The sequence below is a fragment of the Pipra filicauda genome, unplaced genomic scaffold (assembly GCF_003945595.2).
Source record: "Pipra filicauda isolate LSUMZ 115617 unplaced genomic scaffold, ASM394559v2 scaffold435_size564288_pilon, whole genome shotgun sequence".
Classification (NCBI taxonomy): Eukaryota; Metazoa; Chordata; class Aves; order Passeriformes; family Pipridae; genus Pipra; species Pipra filicauda.
Genome location: NW_024104571.1, coordinates 442,679 through 461,426, shown reverse-complemented (window position 1 = coordinate 461,426; position 18,748 = coordinate 442,679). Strand labels below are relative to the sequence as shown.

Here is an 18,748-nt window from a genome sequence, read left to right as displayed (position 1 = left end):
CTTCCCTCAGATTTAAGGTGGACTGTATGCAGGTACCTGGGCCAGAGTGGGGCAGGGAACAGATACACAGACGTTGGCTGTGAGGAGATTAAGGCCAGCTTTGTCCTAAAGTACCATTCACCCTAGTGCCTTGGAATTAAAGCAGTGAAAAGCAACTGGTCAGCAAGGAGCAAAGCAATGATGCTTCCCATCTCCATGTGTTTTTCAAGTATTTGCTTCCCTCTGGATGCTTGGATGCCTAATAAGGCTTGCACTGGAATTATTCCTGCTCTTTCTAGCTGCCTGTTTGCATGGAAGGAATGTCACGTCTCTAAGACTTCTAATCTGCTGTCAAATTTTGCTGAAACTGGCTGAATTATCAGGCAGAGGAGCGATGGACTGACATGATTATACTCCCAAATGCTGATGTGAACAAATGAACCTGGCTCTTTATCCTTAGGTTAAAATTCCTGTTCTCTAAAATACTCCAGGCTGATGTCTGGTTTATATGCAAAAAAATATTCCAGAGGGAAGCAATTGGATGCAAACATCCTTGCACTCTGCATATGCCAGGTCCACTAGGGAGGGATGCTTACGGGGTTACAGAGTCAGCAATGTGTCCAGGATTCAATGCTGGAAGAGAGGAGAAAGTGAGCTCTGTCAAAGGACTCTCTAGGGCCAGAGGGATGCTGCTTTTCCTCCCAAAGCCCTGCTGGCATGCCAGATTAGCTGTGTTGATAACAGAAGGCCAGAGCATCTGCAGGAGGGTGGCCAAGTGACCTCTAAGCAGTGGACATGGAAGCTCCAGTGGGAAGCACAGAGGAAGGCAGAGTTAGTACCTGGACATTAATGGGTGTTCAGAAACAGCAAAGGACTCTCTTAAAATAGTAACCATATAGTTGGGTTAGAGACTAGATATTGTAGAAAGAGAAGGGATCTGATGTGGAAAGTTTGATGTTGGCTAGATCTGCCTTTCAGTGGGAAAAGTGTTGGTGGCCTGGTCCAAGCCAGGAACTGTGGAACTGACAACTGAGCTGAAGGCAAAGGGTGAGGGCAAAGCAGGACCTTTTCTTCTTGCCACCGACACTTTTTCTTGGAGAAGCATGAGATGGAGCATTCTCTGGCTTGGGTTTGGACTGGCTCCAGCCAGCACTGGAAGGAAGAGAACAAAAATCCAGTGCTGCACAGTGATGATCACACTGAGACAGGCCTGGCTGGTGTAACAGACCCACGCAGGCGAGGCACGGTGAGTGGTACCAGAGACCAGTGCCCTGGCTCTGCACAGCTCTGCCCGCTGTGCCAGCTTCCTACAGCACAGCATGGGGGTGCAACTCCCTGGGCAGGCTGTCTCTGACTGCAGGGCACCGACATCCTACAGGGAAATGTTTCCTTTTAAGCAGAAAAACAGAAGAAGGAAAACCTCCTTCTCTAAACCAGGTGACAGATGCTTCCAAGATGCAGCCTGAGAAGCAAAAGATGGTTTTCCATTCCTTTCTTGTAACAAGGAAGGAAGAATAAAATAAATATTGAGCTGAAACATCTGCTGACAACGGGCCTGGGGAAGGGGCTGTCAGAAGAGAGGCACTTAATCACAATGAGATTTAGCAATTCAGCACCAGGACACCTCTCTCCAGAGATTCACAGTTTACTTCCAGTTCTGCCATTCACCTACTGTGTGACTCCAGCAAGCCCATTAGTCTCCCTGACAGCCTCCCTCTTGCTCTTTTCTGGACTCATCTATTAGATCACAAGATCTTTCCCCCTCAGACACTGTTCCATAGAGTGAGCTTGTTTAAACAACAAGGCCTGATTCCACCTGAGGCCACTTCCCAGGATGGCTGAGAACGTTCGGAAAGCACCTAATGGCAGTCCCCAAGCTGCTCCACCGAGGTGCAGCACGACCATGGGAACAAAGAGCACACCCTCCTCTCCATTTCTGCATGGCAACCTGCCAGAACTCCTTACACCAGCATTAACAGGGAGCAAAACCGTCCACAGGGGATTCGGAGTCAGGCAGCCTGGAACATGATATATATGTACGGATTTTACAGAGTATCATATTAGAGATATATACCACACTCTGGAAAAAGCCATGAGTGTGTAGAATCCCAGAAAAACAAGGCTGGAGGGGGCTTCTAGAAGGTCCTTCTGCTTTGAAGTTTAACTTCCAAATCACACAGTCTCCTGATTTTGGCTTCCACAAAAGTTATTACAACTTGTTTACTAAAATGTGTTTACTCTCTACTTTCAGCAGAAGCTTAACTTTGCCACAGTCCACTTACATTAAACATTCTAGGGAGGCAACCATGGTTTTGGATCACTACACAAAAGTAATTATAGTCAAGGAAGCCCTTTTGGTCTTCTACAACTCTCTCCTCCCCTCTGTATGCAAGTCAGGGGCATCACCACTGCTTTGAGGAGCTCCTCTTTTGGAGGAGATACCACAAAGACACATTTGGGTCCTGCCAAATATCAAAGGAGCAGCACTAAATCCTGACTATTAGCTCAGAAACTACCTAGTGCTTCTGACTCAGTGACATTTAGTGGACAACCAGGCTGGCCTCAGCTCATGAACCCCACCCCAGTCAGCAGGCCCTGCTCACACCAGCAGTCCAAGGCTTGGCACGAGGGACCTCAGGGACCTGGAGCTTCGTGTCTGATGCCCCTGCTGACCTGGGTGCCAGGCACTTGGGAACGTTCCCAAATAACAACCAGCATCTTGGAGCTCTTAACACTGACCCAGCTAACGCCAGCCTTTCTTGGCAACTTAGTAATACTTCAATAACTAATTACCAATAACAACAGGGTGAAAGAGGGGGCTTGTTTTGTTTTGAAGTCCAGTTACCCAAGGATTTGGAGAGAAATCCAGGACCTGCAAGGGAAAACTGAGGAAACTCTCTTTGCTAATTGTGGGGCTGTTTCCAAGACTGCCTTTTCCAACCACGTGATCACACTGTACAATGGACATTTTGGGTGTGCAACACAGTAGTGATATTGTTATGCCTCCATGAAAGCTGCCCGCATCTGTTCAGCCACTCGTTTTCATCCTTTTCTGCAAAAAATACAGATGAGCTGCAGATAAAGATAGGGATTTTATTCCTAAAGATTGCTTCATTTTGGCACTCCTATACTCAAGAAGAGGGAAGATCTGAGAAGCTAAAGGCTGGTCAGCCTGACCTTGAGCTCTGGGAAGACGATGGAGCACATAAACCTGGAAACCACTTCTAAATATATGAAGGACAAGAAGGTGATTGTGAGCAGACAAACTGATGGAGGGGAAATCCTGTTTGCCCAGCCTGATACCTCCTGTGACGAGGGGGACTTGCTGGGTGGGGGGAGAGCAACAAACATTGTTTATGTTGGCTTTGGAAGGCTTTTGACACTGTCTCTCAAACAACCTCAGAGACAAACAAAGGAAGAACAGCCCAGAACAGCAGACAGTGGAGCAGACTGACAACCAGTCCAACCACTGTGCTCCAAGCCCAGCTGGAGGTCAGTCACTGGGGCCTTACCCCGGGGGTCAATCCTGCTTACTGTCTTTATTTAATGAGCTGGATGATGGGGCAGAGAGCTGGCACTGTTCATCCAGAAGAGAAGACTCAGGGGACCTTACTGATGTGCATTAATACCTAATGGGAGAGGACAGAGGAGGTGCAGCCAGACTCTTCTGAATGATATCCACTGAAAGGACAAGAGGCAACACACACAATTTGAAATCCTCTGTCCCACACTGCTGTCTGAGTGGTGTTCAGCTAACAACAACAGCCACAGCAACCTCCATCTAGAACTTTGTAACATCTCCTCCTCTTCCTTCTCAGAAGGAACCTTGTAACAACGCTGGGGCCAGGGGGTGGCTCTTTTATCATTTGGGAAGTGAAGGGTGAGTTCATTAGTGTTGGGTAGTTTTTTGCTTAAACAGGAAAGCTCTGCAGAGTTTTCTGCTGATGGTCATGCTCTGAAACATCCAATTATTTAAGTTTCCTTCACTTTCCAGTATGTTAACATAACACCAGAGAGCCTTACAGCTCTCATCTATCCTTTACATTTCACCTGCGTGTTTATCCCCTTTGGCTTATTAAAAACAGGGCCATTCTTCTTATATGGAATATATTCAAGAGTGTGAAAATCATCCAGTGTACTCCAGTGAGCTAGCTTATTTCAGCACAGACTTCTGTCTTTAAGGAGGAAATGGAAGTACTTGTCCTCCAAAGGATGGAGATTGTTCGGTCACAATTAATTGCTGCTTCTCCCAAATCGTAACAGACCAAAACTATTTGTTTTTTTCAAATCCAATCCACAGAATTTTGGACCTTAATTTTCTTTTTCCTAAATAGACACGGTTTACTGAAAATAAAGAAAGTGAGAACAACGTGAACAAATGTAGGACTTACGTATGATCCATAATTCACTGCCAGGGTCTGCAAAGCCCATGGAAGGCCCAGGCCAATTAAAATATCAAAAACGTTGCTTCCGATGGAGTTGGATACAGCCATATCCCCCATTCCTGCAGGAGTGGAAACCAGGTACAATCAGACATGTCTCAGAACAGTCTTGCAACTGTTAACCTTTTAAACTTGTTCCACACTGCCACAGCAACACAATTTATATCCTTTGTTCTTGTTCTAAACTTCAGGCTCAGGAAAAGGGCTCTGTATGTTTTCACATGCAGGAGCCACCCGTGCTTCCCAAAGAGAAAGAGAACACAAGGAAACACTTCCCCAGCAGTATGACATCCCTGTGCTGAACCTACCTTGCCTTGCTACAATAAGGCTTGCCATGCAGTCTGGCACACTGGTTCCAGCTGCCAAGAACGTAATGCCCATGATCACATCTGGGATTCCCAGGGTGTACCCAATGATTGTCACCTAAGGAGAGGAAATAAACTGTCAAGCTGTTTACAAGAACTGACATCCAAGACCAGCTTGGCCCAAATCTGCAATATGCTGTGAGACAAGAGTGTATCTCTCAGTACAAACCCACAGTTCCTTTAAAGAGAAGCAGTGACAGGGTTTTTTGGTATAGTCATCAACTGGCAGAGGATAGCACTCACCTGCTAGGTACCCTCTTTGGTTAGTTGCTTCATATATTTCACCCACAATTTTCCTGAAACTAACCTGGAAAAGAGACTACATGGTGGCCCACTACCCTGTGTAACCATCTGCTGATCTTGGATGAAGTTTGCAGACATTATTATTTACAAACACTACCTAAGTGGACACTGAAACTGCCCTGTGGTTCATTCTACTATGAAAATGCTATATGCAGTGACTGCAAACAAATCCTGTTAGCAGAGAGAAGATAACCTTTAATTTCCTCTTCCCTCTGCTATGCAGTCTATGTTAAATTAGCATTCTTCAAATTGATTAATATTTTTAAATTTTGGGTGCCTTTGTCTAATGACACCCATTTCCTAATTTCCAGGTTTAATCACTCTTTTCAGCTCCCTACACCAGACTCCAAGCAATGTGAACCATGTGTCAGAAGCTGCACAGTGATTCTGTTTTCTTCTCTGAGTGGGGACAGGTCCAGCAGAAATGGAAGCAGACATAAGGTTTCTCATCTGAAAACTGAGGTGTGTAGAACTTCTTGTACACTCCTCTAGGCTGACAAAACCCATTACTGTTTCTTCTCCCAGACAGTGGTTCCCGGTGTAGTTGGTACGTACCATCCACACCATCATGTAAGAAAAAGCTGCAATCCAGAGGGTAGAAGAAGCAAAGGTAACCATGAACCATTTTTCCAGGTGGGGTTTGTTACAGTTGGGCACTGTGAAGTACAGGACAAAACTCAAAGGCCATGTGAAGACCCACTTCAATATTTCTATCTTTCCACCTGAAAAACAACAACAATAAAGGGAAACAATCACAGTTCTAGTCTGCTGTATTCCCAGATGTTATTATTTTGTTAATATGTCCAAGGAAGATGGCAGGGACCTCTCAGCCTAACTGCTAACCAAACAGACAATGACAAGCCATCTCTCGTTCAGAGGACCACGGTGTGATGGCAGATGGAGACGCACAGGAGTGTAAAGTGACTGCCTGAGAGTTTAAGCAGTGGGTCAGAGCACATGTGCTCCCTCCCTGGGAGGAAGCAAAGGGGCTGGCACTACACTGTCCCACTGAGGGAAGAGCCCACCTCCCTTCCCAGCAAAGGTAGGCCCTAGCCACAGACACATCTGACCTGCACTCAGGCACCTCGACAGCAGCCCCACCATCCTTAGCTTCCTCCAAAGTCAGCAGAGATCCACTGCTCCAGAGGGTGAGTCATGTTTTGGGGACAGGAACCACCCTGTGGAGACTGCTGTCTCCTCTCTGACTGCAACAGCAGCACAGGGCCAACACAGGAGCTGCAGCAGAGGTGTGCCCAGCCCCAGGAGCCTGCACCCTGAGAGGTTCCTGCTGCTTCCCAGTTCCTCTTCTCTGTTACCTGTGACCAGGACCCTCCCTGCAAAGGGCAGGCTGATGGGAACTCCCAGAGACACGCGTACCTCCACGTGCGTCCGCAATGCTTCCTGGCAGTACCCAAACAAACACCACACAAACCCAGCAGCTTCTTACTGGGGAGGTCAAAAGGTGTGTACGGCCCTTCGTGGTCATCGTCGTCATCATCCTCTTCCTCCTCCTCGTCGTTCTCGTTGTTCTCGTTGTCCTCGTTCTCGGTCTCGTTCCCGGCCTCGGCCACGTCCTCGTCCCGCCGGCCGCCGTTCACGCCCCGCTCCGCGGAGTTCCCGGGGCCTGTCCCGTTCTCCACCACGTGCTTCACAGGGATTTTGATTGCCACTTCTGACTCACCGTTGGTGTAAGTCCTGCTGTTGATCAGCCTCTGCCTCTGTGAACACAGGCACAAAGTCTTGCTGAAAGATAGATTTTTTTTAAATTTGATTTTTTCAAGAGAAAGGGAGGAACAGAGAAAGAGAGACGTGTAGAATTCTTTAAAAATTTGGCTTTAAAAGCAAAAGGGATGAATTTCAATCAGGTAAAACACGATGCTTGCCTGCAGACCACTAGATAAATCTCACATATGCAACTTTTACAAGAGAAGAACCAGTGGCTGCGGAATTGACTCCAGGAGCACTCCAAGACTAGGGACAGACTAAGTGCAGACTCAGGGGAGTGCCGTATTATTAAACAAGTGCAAGTGATGTTATCAGATCAATGTAGGGGGCACCCCCTGTGAGCAACACTACAGGTAACATAACCTCATAACAATCTGAAACTTGCTCTGCTAAAATCTCCAGGTGGACAGAACAGCAAGGGATGATTTACTAAAGTCAATGACAGAAGGATAAAATATGGGAGAGGGCTATCAGGGATCCCAAAGGAACACAAGAGTTCCATTTCAACCCAAACACTGCTAACAGGAGAAGGCAAAATGAGAAGGAGAAGGGCTGGTGGGGGAGACAGAAGACACACCTCGTTGATTAACATGCGGCTGGCCATGGAGAGCCGTGTTTTGGGAGGGAAATGGCTGGTTATCATGATCCGGAGCCCAGCCTCGGAAAAGGAAAGCTGGTGTGGGTAGGCAGAGAGCAGCTCATCAACCATGATCACTGAGGCTTTACGGTGGAAATTTCCTGCAGCCAGGGAACAAAAAGAAATTGAGGTCTTCTTCCAGCAGTCTCTCTCTCTGGCCTATAGGGCTCTCAGAACGATAAACCCACGGGTTCCAGAAGTTCTTCGTAAGAACCATTCCTTCAGCTACCACCACTCAAAATATGCCACCTCTGTCCTTGATGTCTGCCTTTTACACATCCTACATTTCTGTCTTTAAATAAACTGCCAGTATGGTATTGCCACTCGTGCTCCTTACAGAGAACTCCATCTGCTCTGCACAGTTCATCACAGGCCTGGGTTAGGCAGCCCACTGCTTCCACAGCAGCTATCCCACCAAGGCAGAAACTCAGGAAAGCTGCACTAATTCCAGTTATCCTGCACTTCCGTGGGGATATTGTCCTCACCCACCATTAATTAACCCACAGCAGCAAAGAAATCATCCCTGTGTTCCTGCGAGGTACCAGTGCAAACAAAAAGCAGGTTTCTGCATCCTAGCCTTGCAGCTCATGGCTGGGAAGTGCCACCAAACCCAGCAGCAAGAGCATGTGCCAGGGTGGCCCATGGCATGGGAGCAAAGGGACAAGGAGAGAGGGGCAGGTACCTTAACTGTGCTCCACCTGGGGCGTGGTGCTCGTGCCTATTGCCTCTGGGGTTCATCCCTCCTGTGCCTGGAGCCACCTCAGGCTGTGAATTCTGTGCCAGGACTGGAACTTGGCAGCAGGGAAACCTGAGGCCTTACCTGACATATTTCTGCTCTGGTTTACTAAAATCAGTGCTGAACACTGGCAAATGTTTCATGGCATTACTGGTTTTTACCATCACTGTTAGTCTTACAGAACAGTATCTCTCTGGCCTTTGTGTCACTTTTTTTTCTGACTGTTGGATGAATCCAAAATAGTCAAGTCAACTCCTCAGCTCCTCCATATCAAAAAAAAAAAAAAGGAAAAAATAATTAAAATAGCCAGACAGCTTTTCTTTGTGAGTTTTTCCACACTGGCATTTGTTGAATGGCACCTGGGGGAACTGCCCCAAACACAGAAATCCTTCTGTTTCAGTATTTTTCTCTTTGTTCAGAAAAGGCCTCAGAAAACAAACAGTGTCTGAAACCCTCAGGGCACTCTGTTGGGCAGGTGCTGTTTGTGACCCTGTGCCCCTGGCTGGGACAGGCAGCAGCACCACTCGTCTGTCCAGGCCTCCAGGGGCCCTCTGCCAAGGAAATACAGGAACAATCCTCGAGGAGATGAAGCAATGCTTTCCTCTTCCTTCCTCAGCCAGTTTGAGTAACCACAAGTGTCCAAACCAAAAAGTTACCAGCAGCTGAGCAGCTGTCATGCAAAGACACATTGTAGGGACATTTAAACCAAATCCCACTATCAGAGCTAACCCTGAGGGCACTGAGTAAAGCTGGATGGGCAAAGCCTGAGTTTACAGTCACTGAGTTTTCCCAGTCCAGCTTTCCTGGTACAGAGTATCTTGCCAGCACAGATTGCTGTGACAGAGAACAAAAGCAGATTCCCCAAATCAGAGTGCACAGCACTTCTAGCAGCCTTCCCTCTGCAACAGGCCTCTGCCAGAGCAAAGGGTTTGATTTCATGTTTGTTGCCTACTGCATATAGACTATGCCTCTCAATCACCAATTGCAGGAAAAGACCTGGTTTTTTAAATTTACGTTTTTGTAGACTAGCAAAACAAAAGGGGCAGCCCATCTGTAGGCAGAGACCAAGACAGAGCTGCTTCTTAGGCTAAATCCATGTCTCAGGGCAAGGGGAGGTGTTATTCCTGAGGACAGGTGCATATAAATCCCAAGCAGTCACTGCACATGCTTGTTGAATGTTTCAAAGACAAAAAACCCCACTTCAAATACAGTTCAGCACACGCTTGCAAATGCAGACATTGAACTGCTGCTGCTGAGCTATGGGGTGGGGAATTTTTTTTTAAGCTGAAGAAACACCATTATTTTTATACGTGATCATACTGAAGTTAAACAGGAGCAGATCTCAGCCAAAGTGAAATACTCTTAAAGATCACTCACATGGCAAAGCTGTGCACATTCAAGACAGCACATGCAGTAAGAGCACACCACTCAGACCCACACGGAGCCCTCACTGGGAGAAAAGCGTGCACTGGTCTAAGCAGGGCCTCCTTCTCTGCTCAGTTGATGCCCCTTTGGAATGGAGTTAAATTTAACTGGAGATGATGTGAATGGGCAATGTCAGCGCAGAGTAACAGCACCTGCAGGAGGACTCTCAGTGGCTATAATGGGCTCAATAATCAGGCCCTGTGCTTGAAGGAGTCCTTACAGCCAAGCACTCGTCCAGCAGCAAGAATTACCTGGAAGAGGCCGGAGCTGCCTCCACTGGCACAGGCTGTGATGGCTGGGCTCACCACACTGTGCCCCCACCCCACCTGCCCACCACCATTTCATGGCTCACAAGACAGCGGCAGTTCACACCCTGAGAGCAGGGACAGGCTTGTAAACACTCAGAATGATGCAAGTGAGAGAGTGACTTACTGGAACAGTTACCTTTCTTTAGTAACACCACCGTGGCGTCGCAGTTGCTGTTGTCGTCCATTTCCGCGTTGCTGGCTAGGCCGTTCACCATGTTCGCAGAGTTTTTGGTCTTCCTCTCAAAGCAGTGATGTATGGTTGAGTTGTACCTGCACAAAAGAAACAAACTCAGGATGTACTTTTACTTTGTGAGTTTTCCTTTCCTAGACTCGTATTCTGTGCAATCCAACTAAGGGAGGGAAGAAAACTCCTCTGGTTTTAGGGGGTATGCCAGAGCACAGCAAATTGTACACCATGCAATCTCTCTGTACCCAGAAGGCTATGAAAGACAGAAGCCATGAATCTTGAATGACACGTATGCTTATGTATTAGGTGTGATTAATATTCTGTATCATGAGTAACCATTGCTTGTCATCATCCAAGCTTATTTTTTATCACATAATCACACCTGAGTATGTGTTGTTTTACCTGGGATGACCCCCCACAGAAACACAAGGTCATATGCTCAGTTCATCTCTACTGTGGCAGGGAGGGGAATAATCCTTGTTTCTTAGAGTACCCAGGAGCTGACACAAACACGAGCCAAGGGTCTCACCATGGTGCTCAAAGGCAAGGGTAGACCCCTGTAAACACCTGGCCGAGGTACCTAACCAGGGCAGCAACCTTTCCAGCTAGATCCAAACAGGTCTGAAACATCTGTTCCCACCACAGCATTGCTTTCAGGGAAAAAAACAATATTCAGACAGTACAACTGTCTCGCTGGTCAATTAATTGTTGCAAGGGTGAAGCTACCCACCATGTGAAAGTTTCTAATTATTAGAAGTGAGATGAATTCTGGCTTGTGTTCCCGTCAGCCCAGCCTCAGTGTTTCACTGTTCTGAGAATTTTTCTCACAATATTTACTCTACTCATAATTTCAAAACAAATCTCTACTCTTACTTACTGAGACAAGACCACTGGTGTGCTTGGCAGCTGGTAGGTTTTGTTCGATGTTCCAGTTTAAATCTGGGTTTTCCTTTCCACTGGCTTTTGAAAACAAGACAGGAGGAGAGGAACCAAACAGCAGAACAGACTGGTTTTACTAGCAGGAACTTGTGTGAGAGAAGTCACACAGGTCACATGCTCAGAAAATCACTGCTGACTGTGCTGCAGTTTTATCATGGGTCTCCAGGCAAGCAGGAACTACAGCAGAGCTTCACACCCACAAAAAGCAGACTGCAATCTCACACCTGTTTATTTCCAAGTAGAGATGCTAAAGTGAAGTCAGAAGAGGCCTGCTTTGGTGGGACTTGAAAATGGATCCAGGTCTCTGCTCTGCCACAGACTTGGGTGTTAGCTGGTCTGTTCACACAGGGCAAGACCCATAAAGCACAGATTCATAGGACAATTTTAGTTGAAAAAGACCTCCAAGATCATCAAGTCCAATGTTAATCCAGCACTGCCAAGCCCACCACTAAGCCATGTCCCTTAGTACCACATCTACATGTCTTTTAAACTCCTTCAGGGATGGTGATTCCACACTAGCGTGGGCAGCCTGTTCCTGGATAAACCTTTTTGTGGAAAAATTTTCCCTAACAGCCAATGTCTGGCAGAACTGGAGGCTGTTTCCTCTTTTCTCTGTTGTGAGGGCTGGGTGATGCAAAGGGAGCAGGGAGCCTTAGAGTTTAAAAAAGCCGAGGGCACGTTTGACTTACTTCATTATAATGATGTAGATGACATACATCAGCACTAAGACTAAGGACTCCCACCTAAAAACAAGAGCAACACAAACACATCAGAGCAGGGCACGGCAGTCAGCTGCCCGAGTTCAGCCACTCCCCCACTGGCACACCACACGCCTGCAGAAAGGCCTGACCCTCCTGGGCCGTCTTAACACTCCTCTGTAAAAAAGGGATGCACAAAGAAATGGCTCACACATCCATGCATGATGCCTCCCTTGTTTTGTTGACTTCTGCTCTGGTTTTACTTGGCCAAATCGGCCTGTCAGCTAAGAACAAGTGACAAAAGTCAGGAGCTCAGTGAACAAATCGCACACCCAAGGACCACTGAGACTCCCGTAAGGACAATAACCATGGGGGCTGTGGCTGAGGCAGGGGAGCAGTCCTGCTCTGCCTGCATGGCTAAGGCAGGCTGTGGGGCTCTGTGCATGCTAAAGCACACTGAGCACGCAGACACAGCCTCAACAAGGGGCAGCTGCTCCTTCGCCCCTGCTGCTGCTGCACGAGCACTGAGAATGCAGCAGGCACCACTTTAAACTGCTGATTGGGTACCGACAGGTTTATTCCTCTGCTGTTTCTGGGTCAAACTAATGAAACAATGACATTTGTGTGAAAACAAAATATGACTTTCAGAGCTTGTTTCTAGGTAATCTTCTTCATTGGCCAAAACGCTCTATTCTGCATAGTTCCCCATGGCAAACTGCTAATCCTTCTGGAAATCACCCGTTATTAGACTGTATACTAACACTCACGGACCACTTGCTCCTTAAGGATTTTGAGACACTGCACAACCATATCAATATCTCGTGCTCTGCTTCCGGCAATTCAACACTCGGCTTCCCCATTGATGTGTTTTTGTTGAAGAGCACAGTTAAGCACAACTGGGCCTCGAGTCAATTTTAGTAAAAAAAACCCAAACAAACAAGCCACAAGAAACAAAAACAAACAAACAAACAAACAAACAAAACCAAGCCATTGCGAGAGCCGGTGCTTGAAACCCGGCTCTGAAATGCAACACAAACCCCCGCCGAGAGCGAGTGAGGGAAAACACGGAGCCAAGCGGCCTGACGCTCCCTAGTGCTTGTAATCCAAATTACAGCGGCTGGGAGCGACCCCAAAGCCACCTGCACTGCCACCTCCAGCCAGAGAGGGACTGGAAACAACATCTCGAGACCAAAGCAACTGACAGCACACTTCTAAAAGTGCCTGAAGCCCTCCTAGCCTACCGTACCTACTGCACCACACTAACGCACACTGATGGGGATATTAATTTTCTAATTTTTTTTTAATCTGGTCATTCACTCTTTAATATCGCCTCAGGAACTTTCAGTTTTTTAAATTTTTAAAAATCCAAATAATGGAATACAATTATTTAGGACTGCTTGGGTGGCCCCTTCTGGCACACCCACACCTTTACTGAGCACACTGCCATCCCTGGGCGGCTGCAGGGTAGGCAGAGGGCACTGACTGCTGCTGCTGCACCAGGAACAGCCTGAACAACACTCTCCTGGCCTTTCTAGCACAAAAAATTAGTTTTCTAGCCCATCTTGTGCTGTTTCTCACACAGCAGGAAATGCTGCCCTGCAGAACTTTCCAGCTTCCCCCTCCTCCCCTGAGGAACCCTAATTGTGGCAGCTTTTGTGTATAACCAGAAAAAATGAAAAGGGATTCACTTACCAGGAAACTCTTTCGTCATAAATAAACTGTGGAGAAAAGGTTTAAAAATAGCATGTTATACACAAAGCCATAGCTGAAAACAGCTCATCACCTGAGGCAGGAGACAGGGCTTGGGGCAATGGCATTAAGCTGAGGTGTAGTTTGGCACTGCCCTCCTACCCAGCCATTGAACTTCTCAACCCTCAGTTTCTCTCACCTAGTCAAGGCAGGCAGGTACTCAGAATTCTGGTGTTAACCAGGGCTATTGCAGCAGTTACAGGGAAAACAGCTGGGAGCCAAGAAGGGGCTGCACACCTCTGACCCACTCGGCTGGTCCCACCGGGACACGGCCTCCTCCTGGGTCTGGGGAGAGCTGAGGGAAGGACCAGCTCCGTGGTGAGGGCTGAGGGAAGGACCAGCTCCTTGGTGAGGGCGGAGGGAAGGACCAGCTCTGCGGTGAGGGCTGAGGGAAGGACCAGCTCTGTGGTGAGGGCTGAGGGAAGGACCAGCTCTGTGGTGAGGGCTGAGGGAAGGACCAGCTCTGCGGTGAGGGCTGAGAGAAGGACCAGCTCAATGGTGAGGGCTGAGGGAAGGACCAGCTCCATGGTGAGGGCTGAGGGAAGGACCAGCTCCGTGGTGAGGGCTGAGGGAAGGACCAGCTCCGTGGTGAGGGCTGAGGGAAGGACCAGCTCCTTGGTGAGGGCGGAGGGAAGGACCAGCTCCGTGGTGAGGGCTGAGGGAAGGACCAGCTCCTTGGTGAGGGCGGAGGGAAGGACCAGCTCCGTGGTGAGGGCTGAGGGAAGGATCAGCTCCATGCTGAGGGAAGGACCAGCTCTGCGGTGAGGGCTGAGGGAAGGACCAGCTCCGTGGTGAGGGCTGAGGGAAGGACCAGCTCCGTGGTGAGGGCTGAGGGAAGGACCAGCTCCGTGGTGAGGGCTGAGGGAAGGACCAGCTCCGTGGTGAGGGCTGCCAGGGCAGGCGCAGGGCACACCCCGGCACCGTCAGGGTGAGCCCTCAGGGTGAGCGCCGCAGCCCGCACCGGCAGGTGGCTGTCGCAGCCCGCCAGCCCCGCGTTCCCCGTTCTCGCCGGGCACGGCTGACGAGGGACCCGCCGTGTGCCGGGACCCCCCTGCCACAGCCCCTGCCCGACCCCTCTGAAGCGCCCACAGGGAAGTGCCACATCCGCACCAGGGACGCACATCCACGGCAGCGCCCCAGGGAAACGGCACGGAAAGGGAATAAGCCCCTGAGAGCGGAGCGAACGCTCCCCCTCGGCCATACGGCCACGAACAGCAACTCCTGTGCGACAGCCGAGTTACACCGGCAGTTACAGGAAGAAAACACGATCACAAAACGCTGTAAATTACAGCTCCCAGTCACCGTGATCTAATCTGACAAGGCCTGTTTTAGGTTACAATGTGTTGGTGTGATGGGACATAAGCATGAGCATTGACCTCTGGGACTAAAAACAGCGCCCATCCCACTTTTGCCACTAATGACTCTGACTGTGTACCTTCAAGTTAAGATACACAGGCATCTTTTTCCGTTCAAGGGAATTAAAGAGTACGTTTTGCCAAGCTCTACAAGAAGACAAGGTAACGTTGCAATACTATTATAAGGTTAAAAAAACTCAGGGCTGAATCAAGGTGAAATAAGCACAGTGAGTGTGGTTTATCCACTTCTAACCTCTGTGGTTTAGAGTTCACTCACTCTTACCAAATGGCCTGGAGCAGCAAACACAGGTGAGTCTATACTGCTCTGCTATTTCTTAAAACAACATTGCACTTCCTTTCTTAATGCAAATGGAAGGAGACAAAGTTACATGGATTTAACCAACACGGCATCAAGCTTTTTAAAGCTGCTGTATTTATTACCCCTCAGGTGTATTTAGGATTAGTAAAGACACCAGTGGAGTGCAACTTGTAACACAGCACCACGAGCTGCTGTTCAAAACACCACAAGAGCAACATTCTAAAAGCAATATCATTCTTCAAGATTGATGATTCTATTCCAGCTGCAAAGAAGTCCCAATGCCCTGATACGGCAAATTATCCCTGCATACAAGGCTCTGAAGTGTTTTTTAAAAGGAGCACACAAACCTCAGGAAGAGGGAACCACAGGCAGGTTATGGAGCCTGTGGCTCATCTCCCAGCTGAGCCATGGGGGACTGAAGAGTCAGAATTTGAGAAAAAATGTCCTGCCACCTCAATCTGATTCTGCCTTAAAAGGAGAGGAAAGATTAGAGCCACTGTGAAGCCAGGGGTTCCCTGGCAAGCAAAGGGGAGGAGAAACTTCTTAAACTGAAGCAGTGTTTGACTCTGAAAGGAGAAATCCTCATGTACCATCTACTGGGGAGCAATATTGCATAAAAAGGGCTTGGTAAATCAGCTGGAGAGAAGTTTAACCACTTAAAATGTTTTCCCTTCCTCTCATCTTCCTCTGTTTTTCCCTAACAGGTGTTGAAGTCATTTGCAATGATTGCTACGGAGTAACACAAAAATACACGGGATGTGCTCCACATCTCCCAGGCCAAATCAGCCATGTAGTGCTGTAACATGGGAATATGAGTTCTGGCAATGCCTTCAAGGCTCCACTAATGCCTGCAGTTGCACAGTCCTGCTCCCCTAGCTATGTGAAGTGCCTTGAACTTCACCACTGATAAGATGAGAAGAGGGTGCATACACCTGGAGAGAAGCTAACTCAAGGCTTAGGGAAAAAATAACCCTATCCTGATACTATGGGGTACATCCCAAAAGAAAATTACTCCTATAGTTCTGTAAGTATGAATAACAGCTTATGCAGCAATAAAGTATCAGAGAAAAGTCTTATTCCTTATAAGGATAACAGAGATGTCTGTTCCACGAGCCATATAAACTTTCTCATGGCACAGAATATGTAACTAGGAATTTAAAGAGTCACTGGATGGACACAATACAATAGAGAATGGTTCTCCACATCTTGAAGTAGCTGACAACCATGGGGGTGAACCAGCCACGAAGAAAAACCTGCCTTGCTTAAAGAATTTAAAATTGATGACAGAGTCAACAGATTTTCAACTTGTTTGCTACCATGCAATAAATGAAATGCCCAGTCCAAGCACCAGGAGGCTAAATGCCAGGCAGCTGCCCACATCTGTGCTTCCTGTGGAGTAAACTAGGAGAATGCCTGCTGGATGTCTTTAAGCTTGTGCAGTGGAATTCACTACGATTGGTATGTGTGGCCATGTTTGTTGTTTAGCAACACTTCTTGGTACGAGGTCACTGTCAGGCTCCCAAAGCAAAAACAAACAAAAAGGTTTTTGCTTTGCAGCTCACTGCTAGTAATTACGTAGGAAAGTTATTTTTCACCAGCTGCAAAAAAGGCTGACCTTGCAGTATGGGGAACAGAAGCACCAACGGGTTGAGGCAGACCCTCTGTTTGGGACGAGGCAGACACAGGCCTTGGCACCTCCAGAGCGTGTCTGACACACAGGGTGTGTGGGAGGGGGCAAACTGAAACCCACTGCTGAAACACACTAGTCAAAGTAACCCAAACCGAGAAATGCAAGACCCCCTTCGGACTCCAAAGTGCCCCTCTTGCTCACATATGGAAGTTAACCTCACAAAATCACTCTTTCTTTTTTTCTTTCTTAGGGAATCTTAGGGCACTAGACTAGGCTGGGGGAGAAAGGATAAGCAACTGTTACTGGGAAACTAAATTTTTACATTTCCTCACATTGTTTGGTATTGGTTGCAAAGGTATTGCTAAACTGACAGCAGTGTCCTTATCTAAAATTTGTGCTAACACTTTTTCACTGTGTAGCCCAATTCTGAGGCATTTGGAGCATTTACTGAGCCTGATGAACACTGGAATATGCACAGCACTGAAAATTGCTGAAACTGTGGCCTTTGTTGGAGGACTTGCTGCCAGCATGCACTGAACAGACCTGCCCCAGTTATGTGTGGAAAAACTAACATTTTGTATTTGTTCAGGATCTCTTTCCCCTGGGCACAAATGCTGCCTCCTTACGGGTTAGTACACATTTTTTAGGAAACCACAGAGGTTGTTGCTGGAGATCACTGAAGCATCCCCTGCAAGGAGGCTCAGCACAGGGTTTTAGCTCTGCAGCCTGTGTCTGCACTGGGCTGATGCAGCCCACACCAGCTATGGCTCTGGACACTCCATGTCCTACCCTTGGGCCAAGCTTTCCTGCAGAACCACGGAGACTACAAGCAGTTTTCCACAAGCACAAATCCACGGGACTGCTGGAGCTAAGATTTTAGCTACGAGCCTGTGATTCCATAGCAGGTTCCCTTTACAGGTGGCAGTAGACACAGGCTCCCACAGAAGAACAACCTTCAAAAACTTACCACAATGAGTGCAACGACAGACAGGGTGTAGTAGATTGAATCTCTCAGGAGACTCCACGACGACAGCGCAACAACCTGGGGAAAGAGGCAAAGAGAGGATGTCAGCCAGGCTCTCACCAGCACCACTGCCACGACAGCAGCGTGTGCCACAGGCCAGCCTGACCCTCGGGGTGAGCTGGACTCCAGGAGGAGACCCAGGACAGGCAGCACCTTCTGGGGCTCCTGGAACAGCTGAGGGACACGGGCATGGCCAAGTCTGAAGCTCCTGCAGACTCAGCTGTCCCCAGGTCAGGCTGTGTGTCCCCAGGGCAGCCTGCCTCCAAGGAGTCTGCCAGGGCAGCAGGAAGGGGCTCAGCTTTACCAGCACAAACACACGGATCGGTATCACTACAGCTCTGGGTGCATCTCCACAGGTTTTGGGACAAACACTCACGTTAACACTCCAGCAAAGTGACACAAACAAAACCGAGCAATTTATATGCAGTGGAGAATAAAATGGCATTGCTATGCAGTTCATGTCACTTGACACCTCCCAAAGCCACAGAAATGAGGAGGAATTGTCACTGCAGGCTGAACAAGCTCGCAATTCAGAACTTAGAAGAAAAAATACCAGCGAGTAAATTAGTCTTTAACTTCATAAATAGTATTCAAAAGGACAGATTAAAGCAGTTATGTGGTGGTAACATCTTCAGTATGAGTCTATCTCTTGAATCTAGTAAGTCCCCTCATGTAGAAGCTTCTCCTCAAATCTGTATTTCCCATTTCTGGAGTGCATTTCAAACGCTGTGGGTCACATCCTTCACAGGTGTAAAGCTGATGGAGGCAGATGGGAGATGCTTCATTTACACTGACTCGGACCTGAACATATAAATGAATTTTCTGACCGTATCCTACACTCATGCTTATGCACGAATTCAGTCAAATGAACAGTAACTTTATTTTCTTTTCTATGGTAGCTGAAGAAAGGTTCTATTTCAGAGTGTT

At 47.9% G+C, this 18,748-nt stretch overlaps 1 protein-coding gene across 2 annotated transcripts in view; it reads right to left on the bottom strand.

Moving 5' to 3' along the window:
- The window catches only part of SLC24A3 (solute carrier family 24 member 3), a 115,307-nt gene that overhangs the window by 6,810 nt on the left and 89,749 nt on the right, over positions 1-18,748 (bottom strand). Inside the window, exons 7-15 of one of the 2 annotated variants that reach the window (XM_027724196.2) lie at positions 17,765-17,839; positions 13,437-13,462; positions 11,736-11,789; positions 10,045-10,190; positions 7,392-7,552; positions 6,537-6,807; positions 5,645-5,811; positions 4,730-4,844; positions 4,371-4,483 (exon numbers count right to left, since the gene is read on the bottom strand). In XM_027724196.2, coding sequence (XP_027579997.1) covers positions 4,371-4,483; positions 4,730-4,844; positions 5,645-5,811; positions 6,537-6,807; positions 7,392-7,552; positions 10,045-10,190; positions 11,736-11,789; positions 13,437-13,462; positions 17,765-17,839 — 1,128 coding nt within the window. The remainder of the gene's footprint in view (positions 1-4,370; positions 4,484-4,729; positions 4,845-5,644; positions 5,812-6,536; positions 6,808-7,391; positions 7,553-10,044; positions 10,191-11,735; positions 11,790-13,436; positions 13,463-17,764; positions 17,840-18,748) is intronic. The other variant, XM_027724198.2, reaches the window with a different exon arrangement.